At 33.9% G+C, this 24,577-nt stretch overlaps 4 protein-coding genes and 1 long non-coding RNA gene across 14 annotated transcripts; 2 read left to right on the top strand and 3 right to left on the bottom strand.

Annotated features, from left to right (window-relative positions):
• Window positions 1–2,451: 2,451 nt before the first annotated feature.
• Window positions 2,452–4,107, top strand: LOC104742423 (uncharacterized). 2 transcript variants are annotated; one of them, XR_760529.3, is made up of 6 exons: window positions 2,452–2,589; window positions 2,694–2,774; window positions 2,869–2,918; window positions 3,000–3,074; window positions 3,161–3,270; window positions 3,703–4,107. It is a non-coding gene; the product is annotated as an uncharacterized LOC104742423 (long non-coding RNA). The 2 variants fall into 2 exon arrangements; XR_015579651.1 differs by lacking the exon at window positions 2,452–2,589 and having other exon boundaries at window positions 2,677–2,774.
• Window positions 4,108–4,759: 652 nt separating this feature from the next.
• On the bottom strand, window positions 4,760–7,239 carry LOC104742424 (putative indole-3-pyruvate monooxygenase YUCCA10). Its single transcript, XM_010463430.3, has 4 exons — window positions 6,426–7,239; window positions 5,899–6,132; window positions 5,197–5,322; window positions 4,760–5,089 (listed from the first exon to the last, which is right to left on the bottom strand). The coding sequence occupies exons 1-4, from the start codon at window positions 7,032–7,034 to the stop codon at window positions 4,910–4,912; spliced, it is 1,149 nt and encodes a 382-aa protein (XP_010461732.2). The 5' UTR covers window positions 7,035–7,239; the 3' UTR covers window positions 4,760–4,909.
• Window positions 7,240–13,902: 6,663 nt separating this feature from the next.
• Window positions 13,903–16,952, top strand: LOC109124594 (signal recognition particle subunit SRP54 3). The gene is made up of 9 exons (XM_010463431.3): window positions 13,903–14,336; window positions 14,414–14,513; window positions 14,616–14,769; window positions 15,330–15,480; window positions 15,561–15,709; window positions 15,819–15,919; window positions 16,028–16,185; window positions 16,282–16,396; window positions 16,483–16,952. The coding sequence occupies exons 1-9, from the start codon at window positions 14,106–14,108 to the stop codon at window positions 16,809–16,811; spliced, it is 1,488 nt and encodes a 495-aa protein (XP_010461733.2). The 5' UTR covers window positions 13,903–14,105; the 3' UTR covers window positions 16,812–16,952.
• A 41-nt stretch (window positions 16,953–16,993) lies between these two features.
• Window positions 16,994–19,565, bottom strand: LOC104742427 (protein trichome berefringence-like 7). 2 transcript variants are annotated; one of them, XM_010463436.2, is made up of 5 exons: window positions 19,260–19,561; window positions 18,007–19,113; window positions 17,758–17,913; window positions 17,387–17,660; window positions 16,994–17,295 (listed from the first exon to the last, which is right to left on the bottom strand). In XM_010463436.2, exons 2-5 carry the CDS (start codon window positions 18,900–18,902, stop codon window positions 17,287–17,289), a joined length of 1,335 nt encoding a protein of 444 aa, XP_010461738.1. In that variant the 5' UTR covers window positions 18,903–19,113; window positions 19,260–19,561; the 3' UTR covers window positions 16,994–17,286. The 2 variants fall into 2 exon arrangements, with proteins under 2 accessions (XP_010461738.1, XP_010461734.1); XM_010463432.2 differs by having other exon boundaries at window positions 18,007–19,565.
• Window positions 19,566–19,877: 312 nt separating this feature from the next.
• Window positions 19,878–23,687, bottom strand: LOC104742428 (zinc finger CCCH domain-containing protein 38). Of its 8 annotated transcripts, none has more exons than XM_087484000.1 (6): window positions 23,351–23,555; window positions 23,201–23,256; window positions 22,343–22,772; window positions 21,120–22,242; window positions 20,421–20,993; window positions 19,878–20,343 (listed from the first exon to the last, which is right to left on the bottom strand). In XM_087484000.1, exons 3-6 carry the CDS (start codon window positions 22,717–22,719, stop codon window positions 20,314–20,316), a joined length of 2,103 nt encoding a protein of 700 aa, XP_087340126.1. In that variant the 5' UTR covers window positions 22,720–22,772; window positions 23,201–23,256; window positions 23,351–23,555; the 3' UTR covers window positions 19,878–20,313. The 8 variants fall into 8 exon arrangements, with proteins under 8 accessions (XP_087340126.1, XP_087340125.1, XP_010461741.1 ...); XM_087483999.1 differs by having other exon boundaries at window positions 23,339–23,540; XM_010463439.3 differs by having other exon boundaries at window positions 20,421–22,242; window positions 23,339–23,563.
• Between the last annotated feature and the right edge of the window lie 890 nt (window positions 23,688–24,577).

The raw sequence follows: 24,577 nt of genomic DNA on the forward strand, positions 1-24,577 counted from the left end.
GTCCTTTCACATCTATCAGATGAGGGATCTTTTATCCACACGCCCCCTCGAGATGATGGCTCTTCTAGCCATTAATGTCGACAGAATCCATCACGCCCCCTCGAGATAATATTATCTTTTTTTAGCTATCTCGATGGAATTGGGCCTTCCTTTTGGCCATCAATTAATAGGGTGATTGGACCTCTATCTGGGCCGGACTAATTAACGGGCCAACGTGTGTAGGCTCTGATACCATGTTAAATTAGGGTTTGATATGGGCTTCCAACTCAAAACCAATTGGCAATGAGTGGAGAGACCCTAACCTTTTATATATTACTCAAGTCCCTTCATATCTATCAGACGTGGAATCTTTTCTCCACACGCCCCCTCGAGAAGATAGCTCTTCTAGCCATTAGTCTCGACAGAATCCATCAAAACACGATGATTGCATTCACTCTTCTGTTAGCATATAAAGGGAAACCAAATCAGTTTATGAAATGGAATTCTCAAAGCTCATCTGCAGTTTCAGAGGATCAATTGGTATTTGAATATGAGGATTTGAAGAAGAAGTGTGGAAGATATGTAGTTGGTTGGAGAATCATAATTTGGGTTCAATCTGAAGTTGGAAAGAGAATCCCAGTTTTGGGATAGTGAAGAACTGTGGAAAATTATTTTATTTCTTTGTTCATTTTGCGACGAGAGTGATGATGAGAATATATCTTCCCTTCTTTGTGAACTCTTTTAAAATTTCTTCAAAATAACACCTTTTTTTTGTTGTCATCAGATAGAAACGAAGGAACAAAAGTTTGGAACAAGAATGGAAACAAAAGCTAAGAAAAATACTTATTAAGTTTAAAGGTGAGATTTATTCATTCCTATTTCTCAAATAAAAATATATCCAAAATCTTTCAAAATGAGTCTTTAGTAGTTTTTGAAAAATACTTATTAATTTTAAATAACATGATTTTTATAAATTCTTGATTAAATAACAAAGGATTGTGAATTATTTTGCATGATTTTATGTAAATACTAAATTCAATAACAAAGTAAATAACACCTGATTTTAGAAAAACTCCAAAAAAAATTAAAATCCTAGTGTCAATACCCCCTTTAGCCTATAGGGCTGGACCGGAAACCCAAAAGATGCCAGAGGAGAAAAAGAAAACCGAGCGATGGGCAAGATTTCTTCTGTTTCTTTTTTTTTTTTTCTCTCAAGAGAAATATATTATCAAACAGGCCACGAATAACAATATATCCCATATCGAGATTACATAAGTTTTAAAGGTCCAACAGGCCCCAAAGGCAAACCGCCGACCGAAGAATAAAATCTTTATGGGATGACTCAGTTACCGTGACACAAAAACGCTGCCCTCTCATTTGACTTGCTCATTCTCTGGTTTGCTGGTACTGTGATAAGATGACTCTACTGGTGGCTAACCCTAATCGTAATCGTCGAAGAAGAAGATTGATGGAATCTAAGAAGACTATCTCGGGGGGGGGGTGAAAGAGGGTAAATGCCAACCGTTTTTCTGGTTCGATTGCAACTTGTTTGATTTATTTCTGGTTCACTTTGGTTCCTTCTCAACTATGGGTTTAACTAGCTTTTTTTCATTTTGGGCTTATATTCTGGGCTCGGGCTCTGTAAACATTTTCTATCTCCTTATTTTAATTTGAATATACTTTAAAAAAAAAAATCTTTATTTTGACTCCATCGATATCCACGTGTTAGAAGATCCGAGAAGAGATTCGTAATAGAAGATCATGTCATTGTAGTCAATGACAACCTTAAGGATGCAACCAAAAAAAATGCATATGAAAAGTGAAAAAGGATAAGACAAATCGAAAAGAAACAAAAACTGGGAGGCAGAGGAAGCGTGATGGAAGTATTTTTACATGACTTCTTCCCTCCACTTGGTAAAACAGGGAGCTTCAATACCATTGGACCTCCCGTAATAACAATCGATTCGACTGATCTTTAGGCCAAACATAATATTCCTCAACTAGGTACAGGACCCGTGCGTTGCACGGGAATATCCCTATTAAAATTTAATTTCATATAATTTGATGTTATATTTTAATTTCTTTAAGCTATACATTTTCACTTTTTGTTAATAGGCTACGTATTTTACCCCATATATGATCCCAAAGATCTGAATGTAAAAGAATATAAATCTTTAAATCACTTTGAATTTAGAAGAGCATATATTTCATTTTAAAAAAAAATTGTATTTCTAATTGGGTATCTGTTGTTGGATTTGGCAGCCTTAAATTTGACAAAGCCTATGTTATCAGTTTACATTCTAGATTTGATGTTGATATGTATTTGTGAAAAGGTTGAATCTGTAATTTTTGTTAATTTTTGTAAGAAACATTAGTTTATGATCATTTATCTTAACATGTTTTTTGTTATGATGATTAGATCAGATGAAGCATTTCTGATATTGGTTAGGCTTCTCAAATGTTTCTTCTAATTCTTTTATTGTAGATCCAAGATGGTTTTGAAGGATGGACAATTTTCACAACCAAATTTGTCTTCTTAATCTCATTTTTGAGTTTCAAGCCAACCATAGGAGAAGGTGGTATTATTTGCACATTGCCAAACAGTTGCAGGTGAGTTATCTTTTTCGATTTCCACTACTCATTAATCAGTTTGGTTGGCTAGCCCCATCAGTGACATTTCCACTACTCATTAAACATTGCTTAATGAGTGTCAGACACATTCATCAGTCAAAGCCCAACTCTCAAGTCTGCTTTCTCCCTATCAAGTGATGATATATTTTGCTATCTGGGAACAGGTTTATTCTCTTGATGAGAGAGGGATCTTCTTCAAAACAATGATTCTAAACAGATATCCTGACTGTGAATATATTTCATTTTACACTTTATCAGGTTTGGGGCTGAATGCTTCTACTACTGCTGCCAATCTATCTAAAGAGGAGGTTAGTTGGGTTTTCTTAGTTTATATACAAACTTCCAACATTGTTGTATTGGATCCAATGAGTTTATATACTGAAATGCAGGACGAGATGTTTGCCTCCTGTAGATTTTCTGAAGCCAGTGCAGGCAATGAGCTCTTTGCATTGCTGCAAACATTGGTAAAATTATATTCTAGCACTGCAAATTCTAAATTCTTTTTATTTTCACTGCCACGGCTAACAAGGATTTTTTTTTCTTTTTGTAGAACGTGATGGAAGTATTACAACATGTGATACGAAATCATGGAAACGAAAAGAGTCAAAGCCTATAAAAAAACAAATCTATATTAGCCTTTAATGTCTCAGCTGATGCGATGTAAGTTTATCTTTCTTCTCACTTGCGATAGTATGTTGTGTCGTTAGTGAGGGCTTTCAATATCATCTATTGCTATGGCCAGCATGTGTTTCAGATAAACAGAATAAAATCTGGAAATCTGTTAATTGGTGCTCATGTGGTAAGTTTATCCATATTTTAGCATTGGCATCTTTCCATTTGATTTTGGAGAGATTGAGGATCTTAAACAGAGCCATTAACTTCTAATGCTCATACTATGAATTTACGATTCATACATAAAGTAGAGAGATGCTGGGTAATTTGTCTTCATAACTTTCATAATGAAAGTTTCATTTAGTTGGTCAGTTTGCGTTTACATATATATCATTTTCAATCTCAAGTAATATAGAAACACAAATATCTAACCATTATTTCTCTGTCTTTGTATTTAATGGATCGCATTTTTCCTAATAGGGAGTGAGACCATATGTGATGGGGCAGATCTTGGTTTTCTATATAATGGCCCTGAGAAAAGTTTTTTGGTCGTTTTCAAACGTATGAGACTGCTTGCCTTAGTGACTGCGTGAACACCGGTTTCTTCGTGGGTCACAGGCATATAAGGATAAGAAGAAGACGAAAGGATAGAAGAATCAGTAAGAGACATATCGAATCAATGAGATTAAGAAGAATTAGAGAAGAAGAAAGGAAGAGATAATGTGTCGGTTTTAGTTTTTTTTTTTTGGGTAAATAACCTTTATGTACTTTTTTGGTGACATTTTTCCTTTTTTAAGTAACCACCAAATTGGTTTCTCCATTATAATCTTCCTTTGGTAATATATGATTTTGAAATTAATAATAAATTGTGTGATAACAATTGACAAATTTTCCCAGCAATTTTATGAAAATGATGAATATTATACTTTATATAAGAATTTACTCTATATTTTAAACTATGTATATAAATTAAAGTTAAAAATTAGTGATAAATTAATAAAAATTAAATCTTGATAAATCAATATATTTTCTTGGTCCCAAAATTTTTTTATGGTTCTGCTTAAGAATCGGTAAAATAATAACTCTATAAATGAACTTTATACAAAATACACTTTTAAAAAATGATGAATAGGTTTTATACTTACCAAAAATGAGAGATGCTCTAGACAACATATTATATACACATATTTTTAATCAATTATTTAAAGTTTATAAAAGTAAACAATTAGTATAATTCATATAAAAAACTAACTTACTTTTATTATCATTGCACACATAAACTATATATATACTAAAGTGTTAGATTATTTATATATTAAACTAACAAAAATAGAAAGCCATTTATATTGTACTGATTTTATTGAAAAACTACAATATAATTAAAATACTACTATCTCTATAGTGAAAAAAAAAAAAAAAAACACTTCTCGACACGGTATACACATAAAACATAGAAGTTGGACACTACATAATATGTTAATGCAAAATACTGTACATTTACAAAATACAAAAATTAGTTACATATACATAGTTAATCTACCAAACAAAATACATTTTGTATTTATTTTAAACAAATTTAGGTCCGCGATACACCGCTGGTGAATATCTAGTGCTTCTTAATTATTTCTGTTTTTTTTTTGTTTTTCTTATCAAGTCTTACTATTTTGCCTTGTTATCCAATACAGCTTCAGTTTTTGATGGTAGCCAAGACCGAGCTGATGTCGTCGGCCACGGACACAGCATCCTCGGCGGCTCCGGCAATTCCTTTTCTTGAAAATCCAGCACAGTAAAGATTCTTCTCTCCTTTCCAATGCTTCGGCATGGGTGCTTTAGGGAATCCATCCTTCTTCATCACGTACTCATAGTCCTGTGTATTATTTCACAAGAACACACATCATTGTCATATTTATTGAACCGGGTTTATTTTGTTTTAACTAGATGATTTTGGGGTACTTATGTTATAAATTATATTACCTCTAACCAATTGCAGACCGAGCTTTTGTAACCAGTCGCAAACACAATTGCATCAAAATCTTGTTCATGTCCATTTTCGAACGTTAAGGTCTTGTCTTTGATGCTTCCAATCCCACCATTGATAACCTAATAAAATTGCATTATTAGTTAGTTAATAATGTTTCCATTTAATCAAATTTACCACATATATATCATTAAAAGTTTAGTAATCAAGAAGCTTTGAACTATGGAAGATGGAGTACAATAATAAATTCTATGAGATTTTATCATTATTAATTTGTGTGAAATCAGTAGGATATAAAAGTAACCAGATTTGGCCTGAAAAAAATGCTTTCAGTTTTCTGATATGAAAATAAATTAGAATTGTACAAAATAAAATTGCCATGGTTTGAAAAGTGAGGTTTCTGAACACCTAAAATTGAGGGTTTTTTTTTGTTTTTGTGTCGTTTGGAAATTGTATACAAATTAGCCTTTTCTTTCCTTCTAAAAACTGTTTTCATATACAACCAAATTTTTAAAGACTGACACTGTTTGACCAAAAATGAAAAATAGAACTGACATTTTCTTTGGACAAAAAAAAAACTGATACTTTTTTTTTGGACAAACAAAAAACTGATACTTTCTATGCATTAAAATATATTATAAGTAAGATATCAATAAAGGTGAAAGATGAAATTTAATGGACAAAAAGGGTATAGGTACCTTAATCTCGCCATCGCGGATCTTTTGGACAGTTCCGACATCAATAACAGGAGCTTTTCCGGTAAAGAGTTTAGTTGCGAAAGGACCTTGTTTTGGTTGGAAGAGTCCGTACTTGGAGAGATCTCCGTACGCAAGATTCGATATAGTCGTCACCATTGTGTCGACCATTGTCACCGGAACATACTTCAGAAATGACATCCCCAAGTGTATCACTTCTTTAGTCACCACGTGTCTCTGCAAAGATTTTAAGAGTGAAACCCTAATGTTATACATACACATACATATATTTAATGCTCAAATGCACAAATCATATCGTAACTTAATACAAATTCTTTTTTTCTTAAATGAAACAATTCTTATTGTACAAGCCAAGCCACTATCAAATTCTCGTATGATAATTTTAGATCTCAATAATCATAACAAGTTTTTGTTCATGAATTGACAACAACCACACATGCATGACAATCTTTAACTTTCAAGCGTTACAAATAGATAATTTAAAGACAAAACCAACATTAATTACTTACCGGAGTTCTAATGAGTATGGTCGTATTTGCTCCGAAGTTGCAAAGATCAAAACTAATCTCCATACCGGAGTTTCCACCACCGACCACAAGAACATTTTTGCCATTGAAGTCACGACCGGACTTGTACCCACTCGAATGCACAATCTCGCCGGGGAAAGTGTCAATCCCATTCACCATGGGAATATTCCCATCTCCGTTCTCCCCGGTCGCAACCACCAGAAACTCCGACCAATACACCTCGGTCTCTCCGGTCACCGTGTTTTCCGCCTCGACCCTCCACTTGTTGTTGGACTCATCGAACGTTGAGAGTTTCACGGTACGGTTGTACCTAGGCTTTATATCGAACCGGGCAACATAAGCGTCAAGGTAGTTGACGAAAAGATCTTTGGGCATAAAGGTTGGAACATCGCGGCCGTGTGGCATGAAAGGCAGCTCGCAAAACTCTTTGGCTAAGTGAAGTTTGAGACGATCGTAGGCTCGTTTCTTCCAAAGCGATGCATAGATGTCTTCTTTCTCGAGAATCACGTTTGGGACTGAGTGTTGGTTTAGACAAACCGATGTGGCTAAACCGGCTGGTCCAGCTCCAACAATCACCACGACGGTTTCCATATTGTTTGAAAGATTCTCTTTCTTGTGTTTAATTTGTGATTACTGTGAGTTCTTCATTCGATGGTGGTTTGATATTATTTATACAAGAGTATCAGGAAATGGGGATATGTATCAGTGAAAAAATGTTAGTTTTGGAAATGGATATATGTGTGTAGATATTTTCAAACATCAAAACGATAAAATTAAGACATCTTTACATCTTTTCACCATCTGTTAGCCAATGGTGAATGGTATTTAAGAGGGCAAGATTTTGTTTGCTATTTTGGAGCTATTTTAGTTAAGTGGTGCACATCAACAAGTCTTGGGGTTAGCATATACAGATCACCACAATTTTGAAACACATTAGGTTAAAAAAACGTAACTATATATGACGTTACATGAAATATGATCCACGTGGTTACTTCGAATGGGTGAATTGACAGAGAGGATGTATGGTCATATATTTCTGTTTTATATAAATTGTTGATTCATTTGACTAATGTATTAGTATTTGCCTATTTGCTATGTTATAAAAAAATACTAAAATTGCTTAAGATGATAAAATTTGTTAGTATAATTTATCAGATTGTGGCATGTGTCAAAAAGTGTCAACATGTTATTATTATTTCTTTCTATAGAATTAAAACTACTAAGTACGTAATATACAAATATATTGAAAATAGCTAGCTAAATGATAAATTAACCATCTATATATATTTACTTTTATAGACAAATGCATAAGTACTTTGTCTTATTAACTATACAATTTTAAAAATGTAGAGTCAATTTTTATAAAATAAGTGCAATCATCTTTTTTAAAAAATATTGTGATAATATATACTACATTATTAATATATACATTGTGACATTTTTCCTCCATTTTCTTTTTGTGAAGAAACTGATATATATTCTTTGTATCTAATTTTTTTTATGACAGATATATTCATTAAATAAACTAATCAATATTTCTAAATTGGAGTGACACATGTTATCTAATTCCTTATATATATCACTCTGTACTCATCTAATTTTTGGAACTTTGTAAAGTATATATTTTTCTCAATGAATTGAAATATTGAATAATCAAAGTCTAAATTCATAAAGCTTTCAAAATTGAAGTGACACATATTTTTAACCACAAACAAAGTGACACATGCTGATTTACTAGATACATTGTAATTATATTCATCTACTAGTGATCTATTTTTTTTCAAGTATCCAATAAGGTTTATTCATTATTTCAAAACAAATTAACGTTGAACACTATTTAGCGTTGAATATTAAAGCATTGTTTTTTGTTTTTATGAGTTAAAACAATTTTTTTTTTGTAATTTACACATTTTCTATTATAATGCTTTTCAATATTTAATTTTATTTGTTTTGTATTTCTTTTAAGTTACATACTATCGTGAATTCGATAATCTTAATTGTCATATGAATCTTTTGTCACCTCTACCAAAAAGATAAATAATACTCTCTTAATTTTACAATGAGTGTCATTCTCACACATTTCATCCAAATTAAAAAATAAATGATTGATCATTGAAATTTAATAAAAATGAGCTTTGAGTTAAGAGTAAAATAGGAAACTAGGTGTAAATTTTTTGTTGCAAATATAGAATGAAATTCTTTGTACAACAAATAAAAATATCTAAGAATGTCATTCTTGATGAAACAAAGGGAGTATTATCAAAAAGCTTATTCATATATAATCAAAAATAAAATAAAGATGTCAAATAACTACAATGTAAAACTTCTTAATATTGAAGGGCAAGTGTTCCCTTTTAGATTTAAAATTCTTTTTCAAATATCCAAATACAAAGTTACATATGATCATAGATTTTGTGATCTTATGTCTCATGATTTTTTTGTCGCATTAACCAAATGATAGATAATATTTTCAAAAATGCATTCATGTAATAACGACAATAAAATAAAGACAGGTCGACAATGTAAAAATTCATATTATTAAAGGGCAAGTGTTTTCTTTTAGGTTTAATTTTCTTATGTCTAAACATCCAAATACAATATTTCGAAAAGTAATAAGATAGTAGATTCAGTGATCTTAATGTTTTATGATTTTTTTTTTGTCGCGTTGACCAAATAATAAATAAGATTGTTAAAAACACCTTCATGTAATAACGACAATAAACTAAAGACAAGGCAAATAACGACAATAAAAAAAATTTAATATTAAAAGTTAAGTGTTCTTTTTAGGTTTAAATATTTTTTGTCGAAATATCCAAATGCAATTTTTACGGAAAGTTACATGTAATTGTAGATTTTGTGATTTGTTGCATGATTTTTTTTTCGAGTTAGACAAAATGTTAGATAATATTTTCAAAAAGAAATTCATGTACTAGCTGTTAGGCATAATTTTAATCATATAAATTATAATAGATATATTTTATTATATTTATGATATATTCAATAAAGAATAGAGAATTATGCATTCTCTAGAACATTGAGTCAATACCGGCTGTAACGGTGAACATTGAGTTAATACCGACCGTAACAGTAAGCATCAAGTCAATATGGACCGTAACGACACGGATGAGACTGATCACACCAAGGAATGTTTTGGTTGCTTTTGGCGGACATCGGATTAGCAGGTATATAATTGTCGGGATGTCCCTCAAGCCGATACGGGCCGACACAATAATTAACGAGTCAATACGGGCTGTAATTGGACTTTGTGACCGACTCAGATTTGCTACGACATTATCAAGAGACTATTTGACTCAATATCGTGGAGAGAATATTCAGAACGACCTTATCTCATGAAAAGATGGTTACTCAAACCCAAATCCCATGAGTATTAGGGTAAAGGGACTTTCCTATAAATAAGGAGCGATTTTGACATGATAGGGGAGAAAAATCGAAGCCAGAATAAGAGACCTAAAACATAGCCACACGACTCAATTCCAAAGCACAGCTAGGGTTCCTAAATTGACTTGTTGTGTCTTAAATTCTTGTATTTGAGCTTAATACTTTGATCAATTAAAACGATTATTCAACATCTATTTCTTGTTCCATAGTCTTTAAACGAATCAATTATTTTTGCCCAAACACTAGTAACAATAAACTAAAAACATGCCAAATAGCGAATATATATATTTTTAATATTAAAGTGCAAGTGTCCATCTTTAGACTTCAAATTCTTATTGAAATATCTAAATGCAATTTTTACAGAATGTTACATATGAATATGATCGTAGATTCAGTGATCTTATATATGTCGCATGATTTTTTTAGCGTTGACCAAGTGGTAAATAATATTGTTAACAAACACATTAACTTAAAAATGACGATACAACAAAAACACATGAAATCTGCTCTGAAAAGCAAAACTAACTTAATACGTTTAAAATACATGAAACTGAGAATGGCATCGAAAATCAAATAATTAATTAGCAAAATTACATGAAATCTGCTCTGAAAAGGAACAATAAACCAAACCTACTGAAACTGAGAATTACCTCTTTTTTTTTTTTGTTGGAAACCCTTTTTTTTTTTTGTGTAGGTGAAAGCTTTAAATATGTAGAAATCGCTAAAGAGATTCTCGAGGACCCAACCTTCTTCGATCACATTGGCTAATACTGTTTCTCAAAAATGGCTTTCACTTATGGAAAATGCATGAGAATTGTATACATAATATATATCTTAACATTTGCCATTTTTACAAGTCGGGTCAAAATTGATATATAACCCGATTTAATGATTCGGATCTTCATGAATTATGGTAGTTTTTTATATATATAGTCATTCATCGATATCCTAATATTTATTATTTCTACCATTAACAATCAATATGATAATAATAAATATCTAAATATTTATCGATATTCTAATCATTTAATCCGAAAGAATAACTTAAGAACCAAAATAAAATAATATATATTAAAATTTAAGGAATTAACTATTCAGTTATTTATAATAAAATATAAACTTACAATTGTTTCAAATTCAACACATATTTATTTAATAACTAATATGTATATGTCTAACTTAAAAGGAGGAGCTGACCAGAAGGAACATTAAAATTAATAACTACATATTTATTTACTCGCTTTTGAATTAAATATTTCAACACATTTTTTTTTAATAACTAATAGCATATAAGAGTTTTTAATAACTAACTAGGTACTGACCCACGGTCTATCGTAGGTTGAATTTTCATTTGATGTAAATTTGTAATATATTTTGTTATTATTTTATTTTTAATAGTTTGAGATTATAAATTATGTTTGCTTATATAATAATTTTTATATTTTTAAAATGTTTTTTACAGAATTTAGATAATGTTGTTTTGAATTAAAAATTTGTTGTTGTGTTTGGGTAGCTTTAAAATTACCATTATATTAATGACATTATTTGTATGTAGTTGGCGTGACTGTCAAGAGAGATATTTTAATGGAAAACTTTTGTCAATAAAACATTAGCATTAAAATTGTTTAAATTTTTGTTAATATCACTCAATCCTTGTGATGATTCTGAAATACGTAAAAAGATGTAACATGTAAAAAGAGATTATTAGTATAATTTTATTATTGGTGAAGGATTTTTTCGAAAAATATAGAGGATATTATTTTCTGTCTATGGGATAAATAAACATTTGGTAAATATGTATGATACGATAAGGGGGATCAACGTGATATTTTTTTACTTTCTCTAGCTGAACTGATATTATAATTTGTTTTCTTTTCTGTTAAGGGGATAATATTCGGTTATATCATTACAAAATCTAACTTGTTTAACGGAAGTGATTTTTTTTGAATACCCATGTAACATTAATCTGTTTAGTTAGATGACTAATTATCTTTTTTACCGATTCTATCATTTTCTTAACTATTTCTAATGGCATTTTGATGTAATTTTTTATATTTTAAAGGTTAGATTTATTTTTGTACTTCTCAATTAATATAGTAGGATATATGTATACCATTTTGCATAGGTCTTAATCTTTCCTCATCAAGTATCTAGTTTCATCCTTAGAAATTAAGGTTTCTGATTTCTTTTATCCGTAAATCTTGCTAGAAATGGAATAAGGAAGCAATTGAGTGTCTCATAGATGACAATTCTGGAGAAGATTCAGATTTTAGAAAGACATGCCCTAAGCTGGTGCGACCCGTGGAAGAATGCAAAAATAAGCACCATGTCTTGCGACAAAAATGGGAGTGTAAACAGATGAAAATTGAAATGGTCTTTTACAATCAAACACCGTGTGCGGATCTTCAATTTTGAGAGACCATTCGAGAACTAAAAAAGAAGTATCGTGTCACTATATCCGTCGGAAGTTCTCAGTATATCGAATATCGTTTGATTGTATTATCGGCATCTGAGATTCTGGGGGACTCCTCTGCTATCAAGAAAGTTGTTGATGTTTTGCTTCTCTTGTGCACAAGAGTATCTGGGGGTACATAATGTGAAACTAAATTTGGAGAAATCCTTTGATAGTCTTCTGGATGAAGAAGAATTTCAACGCCTCATTGGCTTACGTATCAGCACCCACCGCTGGAGATCTTATGATTAAGGTAAAGTAAATATACGATTTCCTTTAAACGAGTGTCATTCTCACACATTTCATCCAAATTAAGAAATAAATGATTGATAATTGAAATTTAATAAAAATGAGCTTTGAGTTAAGAGTTAAATAGGAAACTAGGTGTAAATTTTTTGTTGAAAATATAGAATGACATTCTTCGTACAACAAATAAAAATATCTAAGAATGTCATTCTTGATGAAACAAAGGGAGTATTATCAAAAAACTTATTCATATAGAATCAAAAAGAAAATAAAGATGTCAAATAACTACAATGCAAAACTTCTTAATATTGAAGGGCAAGTGTTCCCTTTTAGATTTAAAATTCTTTTTCAAATATCCAAATGCAAAGTTACATATGATCATAGATTTTGTGATCTTATGTCTCATGATTTTTTTTGTCACATTAACCAAATGATAGATAATATTTTCAAAAATGCATTCATGTAATAATGACAATAAACAAAAGATAGGTCGACAATGTAAAAATCCATAATATGAAAGGACAAGTGTTTCTTTTTAGGTTTAATTTTCTTATGTCGAAACATCCAAATACAATATTTTGAAAAGTAATAAGATAGTAGATTCGGTGATCTTAATATCTTATGATTTTTTTTTTTGTCATTTTGACTAAATAATAAATAAGATTGGTTAAAAACACATTTATGTAATAACGATAATAAATTAAAGACAAGACAAATAACAACAATAAAAACTTTTAATATTAAAAGTTAAGTGTTATTTTTAGGTTTAAATACTTTTTGTCGAAATATCCAAATGCAGTTTTTAAGGAAAGTTACATGTAATTGTAGATTTGGTGATTTGTTGCATGATTTTTTTTTTCGAGTTATACAAAATGTTAGGTAATATTTTCAAAAAGAAATTCATGTACTACTAGCAACAATAAACTAAAATAACTTAAAAACCAAAATTAAATAATATATATTAAAATTTAAGGAATTAACTATTCAGTTATTTTTAATAAAATATAAACTTACAATTGTTTCAAATTCAACACATATTTATTTAATAACTAATACTGTAAATATTTGCAAAATACAATAAAATATATAAACACTTTAATATTATATAAGAAACAACAAATATCAATTATTTATTCAAAATATTAGCCCGTCGTCCTAGGCCAACCTTTAAAAATTGGCACTCAAACAATCACTCGCATTCGCAAATCGCAATGGTGCATGTTCTGCGACGTGGATAGTGGAACATTGTAGATAAACCTTTTTTTTGTGTGTGTGTCAAACACATTGTAGATAAACCTATACCCATTGGGCCTGTTGAGCTACGTAGGGCCCATAAGTTTTGATTTGCTTCTCTTCCAAACCGGACCGGTTTAAGGAATTTAGGAATTAGAAATTAAGATCCTTGAATCCAAAAATTTCAACTTCTTCCTCTATCTCAATCGCGACCAAAGGATATCTCTGATCAAAACCCTAATTCCCAAATCTGATTCTTATCCTTCGATAAAGTTTTTTTTTTTTTTTTTTAAATTGCTTCGATCTTTGTTTGAATTCGCAAAGCAGCGAAGATGGTGTTGGCGGAGCTAGGCGGGCGGATCACCCGCGCGATACAGCAGATGAGCAATGTGACAATTATCGATGAGAAGGCTCTGAATGAATGTTTGAACGAGATCACTCGTGCTCTGCTTCAGTCCGATGTCTCGTTTCCCCTTGTGAAAGAGATGCAGACCAATATCAAGAAGATCGTTAATCTCGAAGATCTAGCAGCTGGCCACAACAAGCGCCGGATCATTGAGCAGGTTTCATTTTTTCTTCTTTGGAATTTGATTCAATTGTGATTTCAATTGGTCATGATTTTTGTAATGTTTTGTCTCAGGCTATCTTCAGTGAGCTATGTAAGATGTTGGATCCAGGAAAGCCTGCATTTGCTCCTAAAAAGGCCAAACCTAGTGTAGTTATGTTTGTCGGATTACAAGGTGAGGTCCTGTAAGATGTTTTTTCTTTGGTTTGGGTCCAAAGTCAGGTGTGTTTGTTTCTAATGTAATCCCAACTTTTTTTTTTTGTGATTTGTGGTTTAGGTGCTGGAAAGACGACAACTTGTACCAAGTATGCTTATTATCATCAGAAGAAAGGTTACAAACCAGCTCTAGTGTGTGCGGATACTTTCAGGGCTGGTGCTTTCGATCAGCTGAAACAGAATGCCACTAAGGCTAAGATCCCATTTTACGGAAGGTACTCACTCAATCAAGTCAACCCCTTTACGGTGTTCCCTATCTATGAAGATTTATATCTTACTATTAGTATTGGCAAAAGATACTATTAGCTCCCATATAGGAGTGTCTTTGTACAAAGGATGATTTTTCTTTGAAAGGGTAGATGCAAGGTTCAAAATTTATGGAATGGGTTTGGTTTAGGTCAGTAGCTGCAAAAATCTGCTCTGAAAAGGACTAGTACTACTTAAGATGTTTCTTTTTCGATCATCAAATCATCCTGTTGGTTCATGGTTGCGTCATACTTCTCGAGCTCTCTGCGCGCTACTTACCTTCAGGAGTTTCTTTAAGCTCTTTTGTCTGTTTTTTTCTTGCGTTCATTACTTCATTACTCAGTGCCATTCTATTAAACGATCTCATATCTTTTTCAAAGATTACAATAGTATGCTAAATCGATCTTCTGAGGCCTTATGTTACTCGACCTATAGTTTTGGATTTAGTTCACTGAAACTTACTTAGGGGATTGAAAAAAGAACTACTGTAGTAGCAGCATTGCTAAGGCCGAGTTATGTTTCTTTGCAGCTACACGGAATCCGATCCAGTGAAAATTGCTGTTGAGGGAGTTGACAGGTTCAAGAAAGAAAGCTGTGATCTTATTATTGTTGACACCAGTGGTCGCCATAAACAAGAAGCTTCCCTCTTTGAAGAGATGCGTCAAGTTGCTGAAGCAACGGTATGCTCTGTTTTTTTGAAGTATTCTGTTTGTTCCTTGTTGATGCTGCAGGCACTGATCATGGTCTTTTCACTTTACAGAAACCAGATCTTGTTATTTTTGTTATGGATAGCAGTATTGGTCAAGCTGCATTTGATCAAGCTCAAGCATTTAAGCAAAGTGTTGCTGTTGGAGCTGTAATTATTACTAAGATGGACGGCCATGCCAAGGGTGGTGGAGCTCTTAGCGCGTAAGTATTATATAGCTACTGAGTTGTCTATGTACTCGAAATGTCAGTATGAAAAATTTGCGGGTTACCAAGTTGGACAAGTAAATGTGATCCATTTTCATCTTGTTAGTGTTGCAGCTACGAAAAGTCCTGTGATATTCATCGGAACAGGAGAGCATATGGATGAGTTTGAAGTGTTTGATGTCAAGCCATTTGTCAGCCGTCTCTTAGGTAACTTCCATGGCATTGATTGAAGATTAGTAGTACTGGTAGGAGTAATCAAGGCTCCCTCCAAATGGGTTGTTGACTCAGAATCTTGATATGTTATATGTACAACAGGAATGGGTGATTGGTCTGGATTCGTGGATAAGCTACAAGAGGTGGTACCTAAAGATCAACAGCCTGAACTTCTGGAAAAGCTCTCTCAGGGTAACTTTACACTGAGAATTATGTACGACCAGTTCCAGAACATACTGAACATGGGCCCACTCAAAGAGGTCAGAATCTCTTGTCAAATATAACTTAAGCTGAATTCGTACGAGGTGCTATATATTAAAACGATGTTTGTGATGTTGGTGTGTGTTTGTGTGTAGGTTTTCTCCATGCTTCCTGGAATGAGTGCTGAAATGATGCCGAAAGGACATGAGAAAGAAAGCCAGGCGAAGATAAAACGATACATGACAATGATGGATTCTATGACAAATGAAGGTGAGAACAATATATATATCTTATTTGGATAAAGTTTCTCTGTAGGAAGTAGTAAGAAAGTGATGGTTGGGTTTGTGTTTGTGCAGAATTGGACAGCTCAAACCCAAAAGTGTTTAACGAGTCACGGATGATGCGGATAGCAAGAGGGTCAGGGAGGCTAGTAAGAGAAGTGATGGAGATGTTGGAAGAGTACAAGAGACTAGCAAAGATATGGGGCAAGATGAAAGGGATCAAGATCCCAAAGAGTGGAGACATGAGTGCACTCTCGAGAAACATGAACGCTCAACACATGAGCAAGGTCCTACCGCCTCAGATGCTCAAGCAGATTGGCGGCATGGGCGGTCTTCAGAGTCTCATGAAGCAGATGGGTTCCGGCAAGGACATGATGGGAATGTTCGGTGGTGGAGACAAGTAGTTTCTTTCTTACTTTTTTTCTTTCTTGCATACCCAAAAACTCGACCTTGTTATGCTGTCATTATTAGAGTTTTCCCCCTTCTGTATTTGTAAAATATTTGCAATTTTTCTCCAATTTTACGAAAAGAGTTTTATACCAAAAGAGTGATTAGATCGGAAATAACCATGAAAGAGACATTACAATGCTAAGTAGTAATCAAATCATATTATACCAACACAGTTTGTGGAACAAAGCTGTTTCAGCTTTGAACAATATCCTCTTACTCTCTTTGAATCGATAATACAATAAAAGAAGAACGTAGAATAACCAATAAAAGAATGAATTAAGAATCTTTTGTAACTTTCACCAAAATTTGAGACCCCTTTATCTGTCTTTAGCTCCCAGAAGAAACATGAGCAATTGGCTCCGAGAGATACAGTCCTCGAGGGTCCTGTTAATCTTTTTCTATGTTGCAACAAACTTGCAATTATCCATTTTACTGAACCTGCAAATCAAGTAAGTATTTCCAGACATAAGAGGGACGATGCTGATACTATTTTCTTTGAAAAAATAGACAGAGAAAGAAAGTTTTTTACTTGTTGTCTAAAGAGGAAGAAGAGCAATATTTCATTCCAAATATCAGGTACTCCAGGTAGACACCAATGACTACAATCAGGTACCAATGGATTATCGCTCCATAAGCCGACATGACCATCCCTTCTAAATGCTGACATTGAAGTTACATCCAATACTGATACCGGAATTGTCATGTTCTTAACTACTTCTTTGATCATTTCAGTGAATATGCTTCTGTCTCTCCCCTTAGTGTCTGGTGCTGGATACTTAGTCACATTGCATGATCTATGATCACTAAACAACACAACAGCAAAAAAAGCTTAAATTAGCACCATCTAAGGAAAAGCCAAAAGAAGAACGGGTAAAGCTACTAAAAAAATTTGGTTTAAACCTCCAGTGCGATGGCTCAAATGTACGAAACAAAACACGGGTTTTGTTTCGATCAATTGTATTCATCCATGATGCCCATGTCTCTAATGCTACTCTATACGCTGCAGGAATAGACATTCCGAGCCTCAATGAGTTTCCAACCTGAAAATAACAACCACTGAAGTTCCAAAACACAATTAGAAACAGGCCAAAATATAAGCATATTGTTCGCAAACATTGTATACTCTATAAAGTTATAAAGTAAGCTTACATTTCGAAAAGCTTCCCAGGCACCCACCATTGACCAGTATTGAATATGAGAAAATCCGCTGAGCTCCATTCATGATTAATCACATCTAAAACGTCTAACTTTAACGTTGACTTAACACGTTTTGGTGCGTGCCAACGCAGCTTCCCAGGCTGAACCAAGAAAACCGATCGGTAGAACTCAACTGTGAAATTAAAGGTATCAAATCTCACACCTAGAAACCGTATCCTTTTCGTAATAATGTTCCCATTGACTTCATAAACACTGCCTTTATCTTCCAAACCAGTCATTAACATACATATCAAAGACTCCCACTGCGTTCTACTCATCGAATCACCCACAAAAACTATCCTTTTACCTCTTAACCTCTCCAACACATCACGAACTTCAAATCTCGGAACAGTACAATGCTTAGGCTTCCACCTCCACTTCAAATACTCATCGTGTTCACGCCCATTCGCTAAGCAATTGAATCCTTTCTCTAGAAATGGACACTCTGAAGCATTATACAACGGATACTTTTCATCCACAACCCAATTCCCATCAAATATGTCACATTCCTTATTCTCTGTAACAGAGCTGTTAAGCAGCAATGCTCCATTATAACCCAAGAACGTTTGACCGAGGCTAGGAACAACATACAAATAACCCCCAGCGATGATGACAAGAAACGAAACGATTGTTCCGGCTATAATAAGCACCTGAAACAAGTAGGAGATCTCTTTTAACCGGTTAGTAGACGGGCGTGGACTACCTCCGAAGTTCTGTGTTCTCGGGCTTGCGAAGGCTGAGCCAATGGGACTAGTGAAGGCAGTTGAAGAAGATTTCCTAGGGCTTTCTATAGCTAAGGAACTTAACGCCCTTCTATTGAATGATGTACTCTTGGTGAAACTACTCATTGTTTCCTTAATGATTCAAACCGCATCTTCGGCATTCAAAAACAACCACAAGAAAGAATCTATCTAGCTAGTTACTATGTAAAGATCTATCTCTAGCTTCTCTGTTTCCACTTTTATCCAATCCAAATTTCAAACCCATCATGCAGAACAAGACACTTGAAGATCAATGTCGACGAACACAGAGATGATCCAATCTCTTATTAGATGTAACCTAACAGTTGAAAAGACATCATTTTGCCGCAAACCCAGAGATAAACAGATCGAATCACTAAATGGGTATCGTTCAAATCCGCAAAACAAAAACAAAATATAACGAACCGAATCGGAAGAGAAGAAGCAATGATTCAAAATCAATACCGCGAAAGAAGATTACAATGTGAGCACGATGAGAAGAGACTTGGAGGTTCTTCAAAACAAGACGCGGTTTGATTTGAGATCGGAGATCAGAGGGAAGAAGAAGAAGAAGAGAATGAGAGAGAGAGAGAGATCGGCGAGGAAAGAGGGACACTGTCCGGTTCCGATGTCTGCTCAGTAATGTAATTACCAAATTAATTGGATGCTTCAAGATTTGGAAATTGCGAAAAGGCCAATTTGGTAAATTTAGCAGATCCAATTCTTTTTTAAAAAAATGGAAATTTGTCATTTAAGAATGCTCTGGTGATTGATCCTTGTCTTTGCTGTTGTATCCATTTAAAGAAACATTGTGATTTCGGCTTACTTATGATTGCGAAACATCAACTTAATGATTAATTTATCGTTAAAAATAGGATAATGTACTTATGTTGTTCTGTTCTGTTACAAAAAAACAGAGATAAAGAAAAAAGAAACAGAAGCTAGGTAGTTAATATAGTTAATGCCATTACTGTACTGATGGGACTCAGATTCATTCACTTTTTATGTCAAGTACTACTACTACTGATTAAAGATTTCAGATCTATAATAAGTATGGTAACCCAAGAAGAAAGTTGCATAAGGTTGGAGCAAATAGTTCAGATTTAAGAAGACCGAATCTGGTAAAGAACAAAAAGAGTTACAAGACAAAAAAAAAAAAAAAAAAATAATAATGAAAAATCAACATGTCAAGAAAGAGATTGATCATCGTCCACCATCATCTAACTTGATCTCTAACCTTTTTCTATATTCTGACAACAGAGAACCGATAAACGAAACCTTTTTGGTCTGGACTGCTAACTTATTAAAATTCAACAAAAAAACAAATTTTCTTTTTTTGCCTCGACAAAAATCTCTATTGGAATATCTACATACAACTGAAGAGGACAGGAAGCAAAACATGCTTGCTTGATTCTTCACCTACCTCAAAAGAGAAGTAGAAGGTTTTTAACATGTCTCAGCAGCTCTAGCTTCTATGGTGGCTTTTGTATTTAGAGAAACAATGGAGGTTCCATTTAAATTAGCTCTTCTTAACTTTGCTAACGTACGCCTGAAAGTTGAAGAACAAGGCATTGGTTAAAGAAACCTCCAAAATGAACTGCAACTTTACAAAACAAACAAACATACCTGAACAAGCTTGGTAAGCTTTGGTTTTGACGCTGATAGATAATGGTCGATCTTCTCTTGCGTTTGAGGAATGTTTCCGCTTTGAATTGCTCCTGTAACTTTGTCAACCACCTTCTTGACTATGTTTTTATAAGCATTTTTGTTCATCCCACCTTCTTTCCAAGCAGGTTTTAGAAGCTCCTTAACAATCTCCACCAGAGCAAATTTAAACGCTCTCATTCCCTTGGGATCTTTTTCTTTCTTGGTATTCTCATCGCCCGCCCCATCATCTTCTTCTTCCTCTACTACGTTCTCAGCATCCTCGATGTTGTCTTCTTCTTCTCCCGTCTTTTTTCCGTCTGGCTTTTTACTAGCTTCTTCATCTGTCTTTTTGTCCTGGTTTTCCTCAGATAAAGGCTTTGGATTTACAGCTAATGAGACCAAATTTTCGGGAATCTGCACTTGCTGTGCCTCGCTGTTGTGTATCTGTAATGCAGGAACCGCTGGAACTCCTCCGGTATGGATAGAATTATTACTGGGGAAGTCACTTTGAGTATGTGAAGATTGTTCCTTTACTCCATACACTCCAGGCACCTGCATAGCCAGTTTGGGATTCAATGTAGAGTGAAGGTTCGGGATTGGAATTGGCTGCCCATTACCAAAAAACTGTGCTAGAGATGCTGAGATGTTGCTAATATGATTGAGCTCTTCCCTACTCACATTGTTTAGAGCATTTCCGTTTTCAGGATTGCTCGAGTTTAAGCCACCGGGAAGATTTGTAGCAGCAGGTAGCAGCACTTGGCTTCCTCCAACAGCTAGCGGTGTGCTTTGGTAAGGCACTGCCATATGATTTTCAGTGTTCTGACTAAATGCTTGGACCGGAGGAGCTGTGGTAGCTAGGTTGTTAATGAAATTGTTGTGATGCGAAGAAGCTACAGTCTTTTCACCCACGGTTGAAAACATACCAACAGTCCTTCGATTTCCATCTTGCTGAGCTATTGATGCAACAGCATGCTCATAAGCAGGTGCCAAAGTATCTTTAAGGATTTGTGACTGTGAGCTCTGGGATATGCTACCATGTTCTTCGTTCACAGGTTTCTTTACAGTTTTAACACCGTAATTCCAATCTGGAGACATCTCCATATCATCAATCCAGCTGCTATTATTCCCCTTGGCGTCAGACATACCTTTACTGACACGAGAAATTTCAACCTCATTGGACTTTCTTGCATCTGATTTTTCAACATCATTCCATCTATGACTGTTCCGCATCCTCTCTGTTGTGCCACTATAATTATTGTTGTCATGTCTACTATACATCTCGTCTTGCGGTTTTCTCTCAGGACTTCCCCTTGCAGAAGGAGCACCATGATGAGAAAACCTACAATTGTTTCCATTGCGACAATACCCTGAACCTGAAGCAAAAAATCTGCATGGAACATTGGAGCTCCTGTGGAATTCTCCCTCGGGAGCATCCCTTCTATGTGTTTCTCTGTCTCTCCCTGCTTCATTTCTGTAGTTTCTCGAGATTGGATCTGAAGTTTCTCTTCTTGAATTAGTATTATCCTCCGGAAAATCAGAGCTATAGTCAGTCCTGCCACCGACCCTTATGGGCTGTTGTTCCCGGGCATCTTCGGTATAATATTTGGTATCCCTTGTCTTTCTATTGCTACCATCCCAATCATAGTCACCAGCTCTATTGTGTCTACCATCAAATTCTCTCCCTGACCTTGGGGAAACCCGTGCTCTCGTCTTGTGCCTGTCATAGGATCCTCCTCCATCTCGCCTTACTCTCTGCGATGGGCTTCGGCTCCTGCTCCTGCTGTTACTTCTACTCCCACTCCTGAAGAAAGCACAGCAGTCGAACAAAAATCAATCAAACGCAATTACAATGTTGTTAAATGAGAAACAAAAGCATTAAGACATTTGTAACAGAAACTGACCTACGGGTTCTAGCCCGGTCCTTGGAAGCTGATTGGCGGAAATACTGTTGTCTGCTTTCATCTTGTTCAGAAGAGTTTCTAGGATCATCATAGTAACCCATCATGGCATCACCATCTTCATGTGAAACTCTGCTTCTGGATGGCCAAGCTTCTCCTGAGTGTTGTCTAGATTTCAGATGCTCATCATCATCATCATCATCATCCGGACCAGCTCTCCTACTTCCATTTCTACCATTTCCCTCTGGATAGAACCGTGAGTGCTTGGGATCATTGTCACGGAAACCTGATTTCCCAGGGTAATCATTCCCACTAGGATGCTGAGTATCTTCTTCCTTGGTATCCCACTTAGAAACACGTTTTCTCCCCGAACCACTCATTTATCACCCTTAAATTAGGCTGCAAATCAATACTAAATGTCTACTGGGAAAATCTGCAAGAGAGATATCAAAGCCAACCAAAGATTAAAATGACCAGAATACCAACCAAGGAGTGTCACGTAGAGCGTGAGACAAAGAAGCAATATAAGGAAAACTTATCAGAAACATGTTTTGCTAAAATGGTAAAGATCCAAGAGTTTATTGAGGTGCTCAACACTCAAAGCAGAAACATATCTCAAAAGAACAGAAATGCATAAGATTCTACACCAAATTAGACTTACTTAAATGCCAAAAAAAAAAATTTCCGGACAGAGCTAAGATCAAAGGCCTAATTAAATTCAGAATCCTAGAAAAAAATCTAATCTTTGAAATGAGAACAAGAGTGATTTCGAAGATCCTGTTCAGAAAGAGAATGAATCAATGATGGATACAACGAAGAATGAATCAGACCCATTACTAATTGAACAATAATTAAACCAACCCCAAAACACTAAATTCAAATCTCCTAATTGAAGCTTCTTCAAATTCCACGAAACCCTAAAATCAAAAAAACGCAAAACAGTATTGAGACAGAGAGAAGAAGAAGAAGGAAGGAAGGAAGGAAGAAGGGGAGACTCACGATGCCATTTACCCAGAGAGAGAAATCGGAGAGAGATAAACCCTAGCAAAGGGGGGTGTCGCGGTGGTTCTTCTTCAAATTAAAAACAATCTGTTCTGACGCGTAAAATAATAAACTAACGAGGAGGCTTCATCGCTTTTTAGGGTTTCCAGAGGGGAATGGAGAAGGAGAAGACCGTACTACTTCCCAAAAAATGTCTTTCTTAGGTCCAAGTTTCTCTCTCTCACTCAGTAGGTTCTTTTTTTTTTTTTTTGGCTGCTTCGGTTGGAAAGTGTCTAATCGTAGCCGTTGATTTTTATTTATGTTTTTAATGTCAGCCGCTAGATCTGTCTGTGTTCTTCAATCGATCAAAGAAGGTAATTCATATCATATCATGGTTTAAAAAGTGCTTACTACAAACCGGCTCCAAGTAGAAGAAAATGATAATTTATCTTTGGGATAAATTGTTGACTCTTAAAAGAACAATTATTAGGTTCCAACCTCTTTGTTCAACTCTATTCATCTAAGAATCTACTCATTTACCTCTTTATAAAATAATGGATAAAATAAGTAAACAAAATCTATATATATTATTACAAAATTAAAAATTTAAACCGTTTTTTATAAACTCTAACCAACATATAATTTCTTTTTAATTATAAAATCTAAACTCTGACCTTCTCATTTGTAAATCCAAACCAACATATAATTTCATTCTAATTGTAAAATCTAAACTCTAAAACTCTCATTTGTAAACTCAAACCGACATATTATTTTGTTCCTATTGTAAAATTTAAATCCTAACCATCTTATTTGTTAACCCAAATCGACATATAATTTCGTTTTAATTGTAAAATCTAAACTTTAACCACTTCATTTCTAAACTCAAACCGACACATAATTTCGTTTTAATTATAAAATCTAAACCCTAACCACTTCATTTGTAAACCCAAACCGACATATAATTTCGTTTTCAATTATAAAATCTAAACCCTAATCATCTTATTTGTAAAATCAAACCGACAAATAATTTCGTTTTAATTGTAAAATTTAAATCAAACCAATATTTAACTTTCTTTAATTAAAAGTATATAGAATTTATTTCTTTAATATGTTTAGTTTTTAAATTAAATTTAATTTATTTTCTAAATAAAATAATATATAAGATTCTGATTGGTTGAAAAAGAGAAAGTGAAAAAAGGAGTTCACCTTAGAGGTGAACAAAAGTATTTTTCCTCTTTCTTTTTCTTCTTAAAACAA

The sequence above is a fragment of the Camelina sativa genome, chromosome 14 (assembly GCF_030686135.1).
Source record: "Camelina sativa cultivar CO46 ecotype springtype chromosome 14, ASM3068613v1".
In the NCBI taxonomy this organism is placed as follows: Eukaryota; Viridiplantae; Streptophyta; class Magnoliopsida; order Brassicales; family Brassicaceae; genus Camelina; species Camelina sativa.

Coding starts and splice junctions, on each gene's coding strand:
- LOC104742424 (XM_010463430.3), bottom strand. CDS start 7,034: ATGGAAACCGTCGTGGTGATTGTTGGAGCTGGACCAGCCGGTTTAGCC. Junction 6,133..6,425: donor CCATACTCATTAGAACTCCG/GTAAGTAATTAA, acceptor AAATCTTTGCAG/AGACACGTGGTGACTAAAGA. Junction 5,323..5,898: donor TCCGCGATGGCGAGATTAAG/GTACCTATACCC, acceptor CAATTTTATTAG/GTTATCAATGGTGGGATTGG.
- LOC109124594 (XM_010463431.3), top strand. CDS start 14,106: ATGGTGTTGGCGGAGCTAGGCGGGCGGATCACCCGCGCGATACAGCAG. Junction 14,770..15,329: donor AAGATCCCATTTTACGGAAG/GTACTCACTCAA, acceptor GTTTCTTTGCAG/CTACACGGAATCCGATCCAG. Junction 15,481..15,560: donor GTCAAGTTGCTGAAGCAACG/GTATGCTCTGTT, acceptor TTCACTTTACAG/AAACCAGATCTTGTTATTTT.
- LOC104742427 (XM_010463432.2), bottom strand. CDS start 18,902: ATGAGTAGTTTCACCAAGAGTACATCATTCAATAGAAGGGCGTTAAGT. Junction 17,914..18,006: donor CCTGGGAAGCTTTTCGAAAT/GTAAGCTTACTT, acceptor TTGGAACTTCAG/TGGTTGTTATTTTCAGGTTG. Junction 17,661..17,757: donor TTTGAGCCATCGCACTGGAG/GTTTAAACCAAA, acceptor TGTGTTGTTTAG/TGATCATAGATCATGCAATG.
- LOC104742428 (XM_010463438.3), bottom strand. CDS start 22,719: ATGAGTGGTTCGGGGAGAAAACGTGTTTCTAAGTGGGATACCAAGGAA. Junction 22,243..22,342: donor GACCGGGCTAGAACCCGTAG/GTCAGTTTCTGT, acceptor TGCTTTCTTCAG/GAGTGGGAGTAGAAGTAACA. Junction 20,344..20,420: donor AGCTTACCAAGCTTGTTCAG/GTATGTTTGTTT, acceptor TTCAACTTTCAG/GCGTACGTTAGCAAAGTTAA.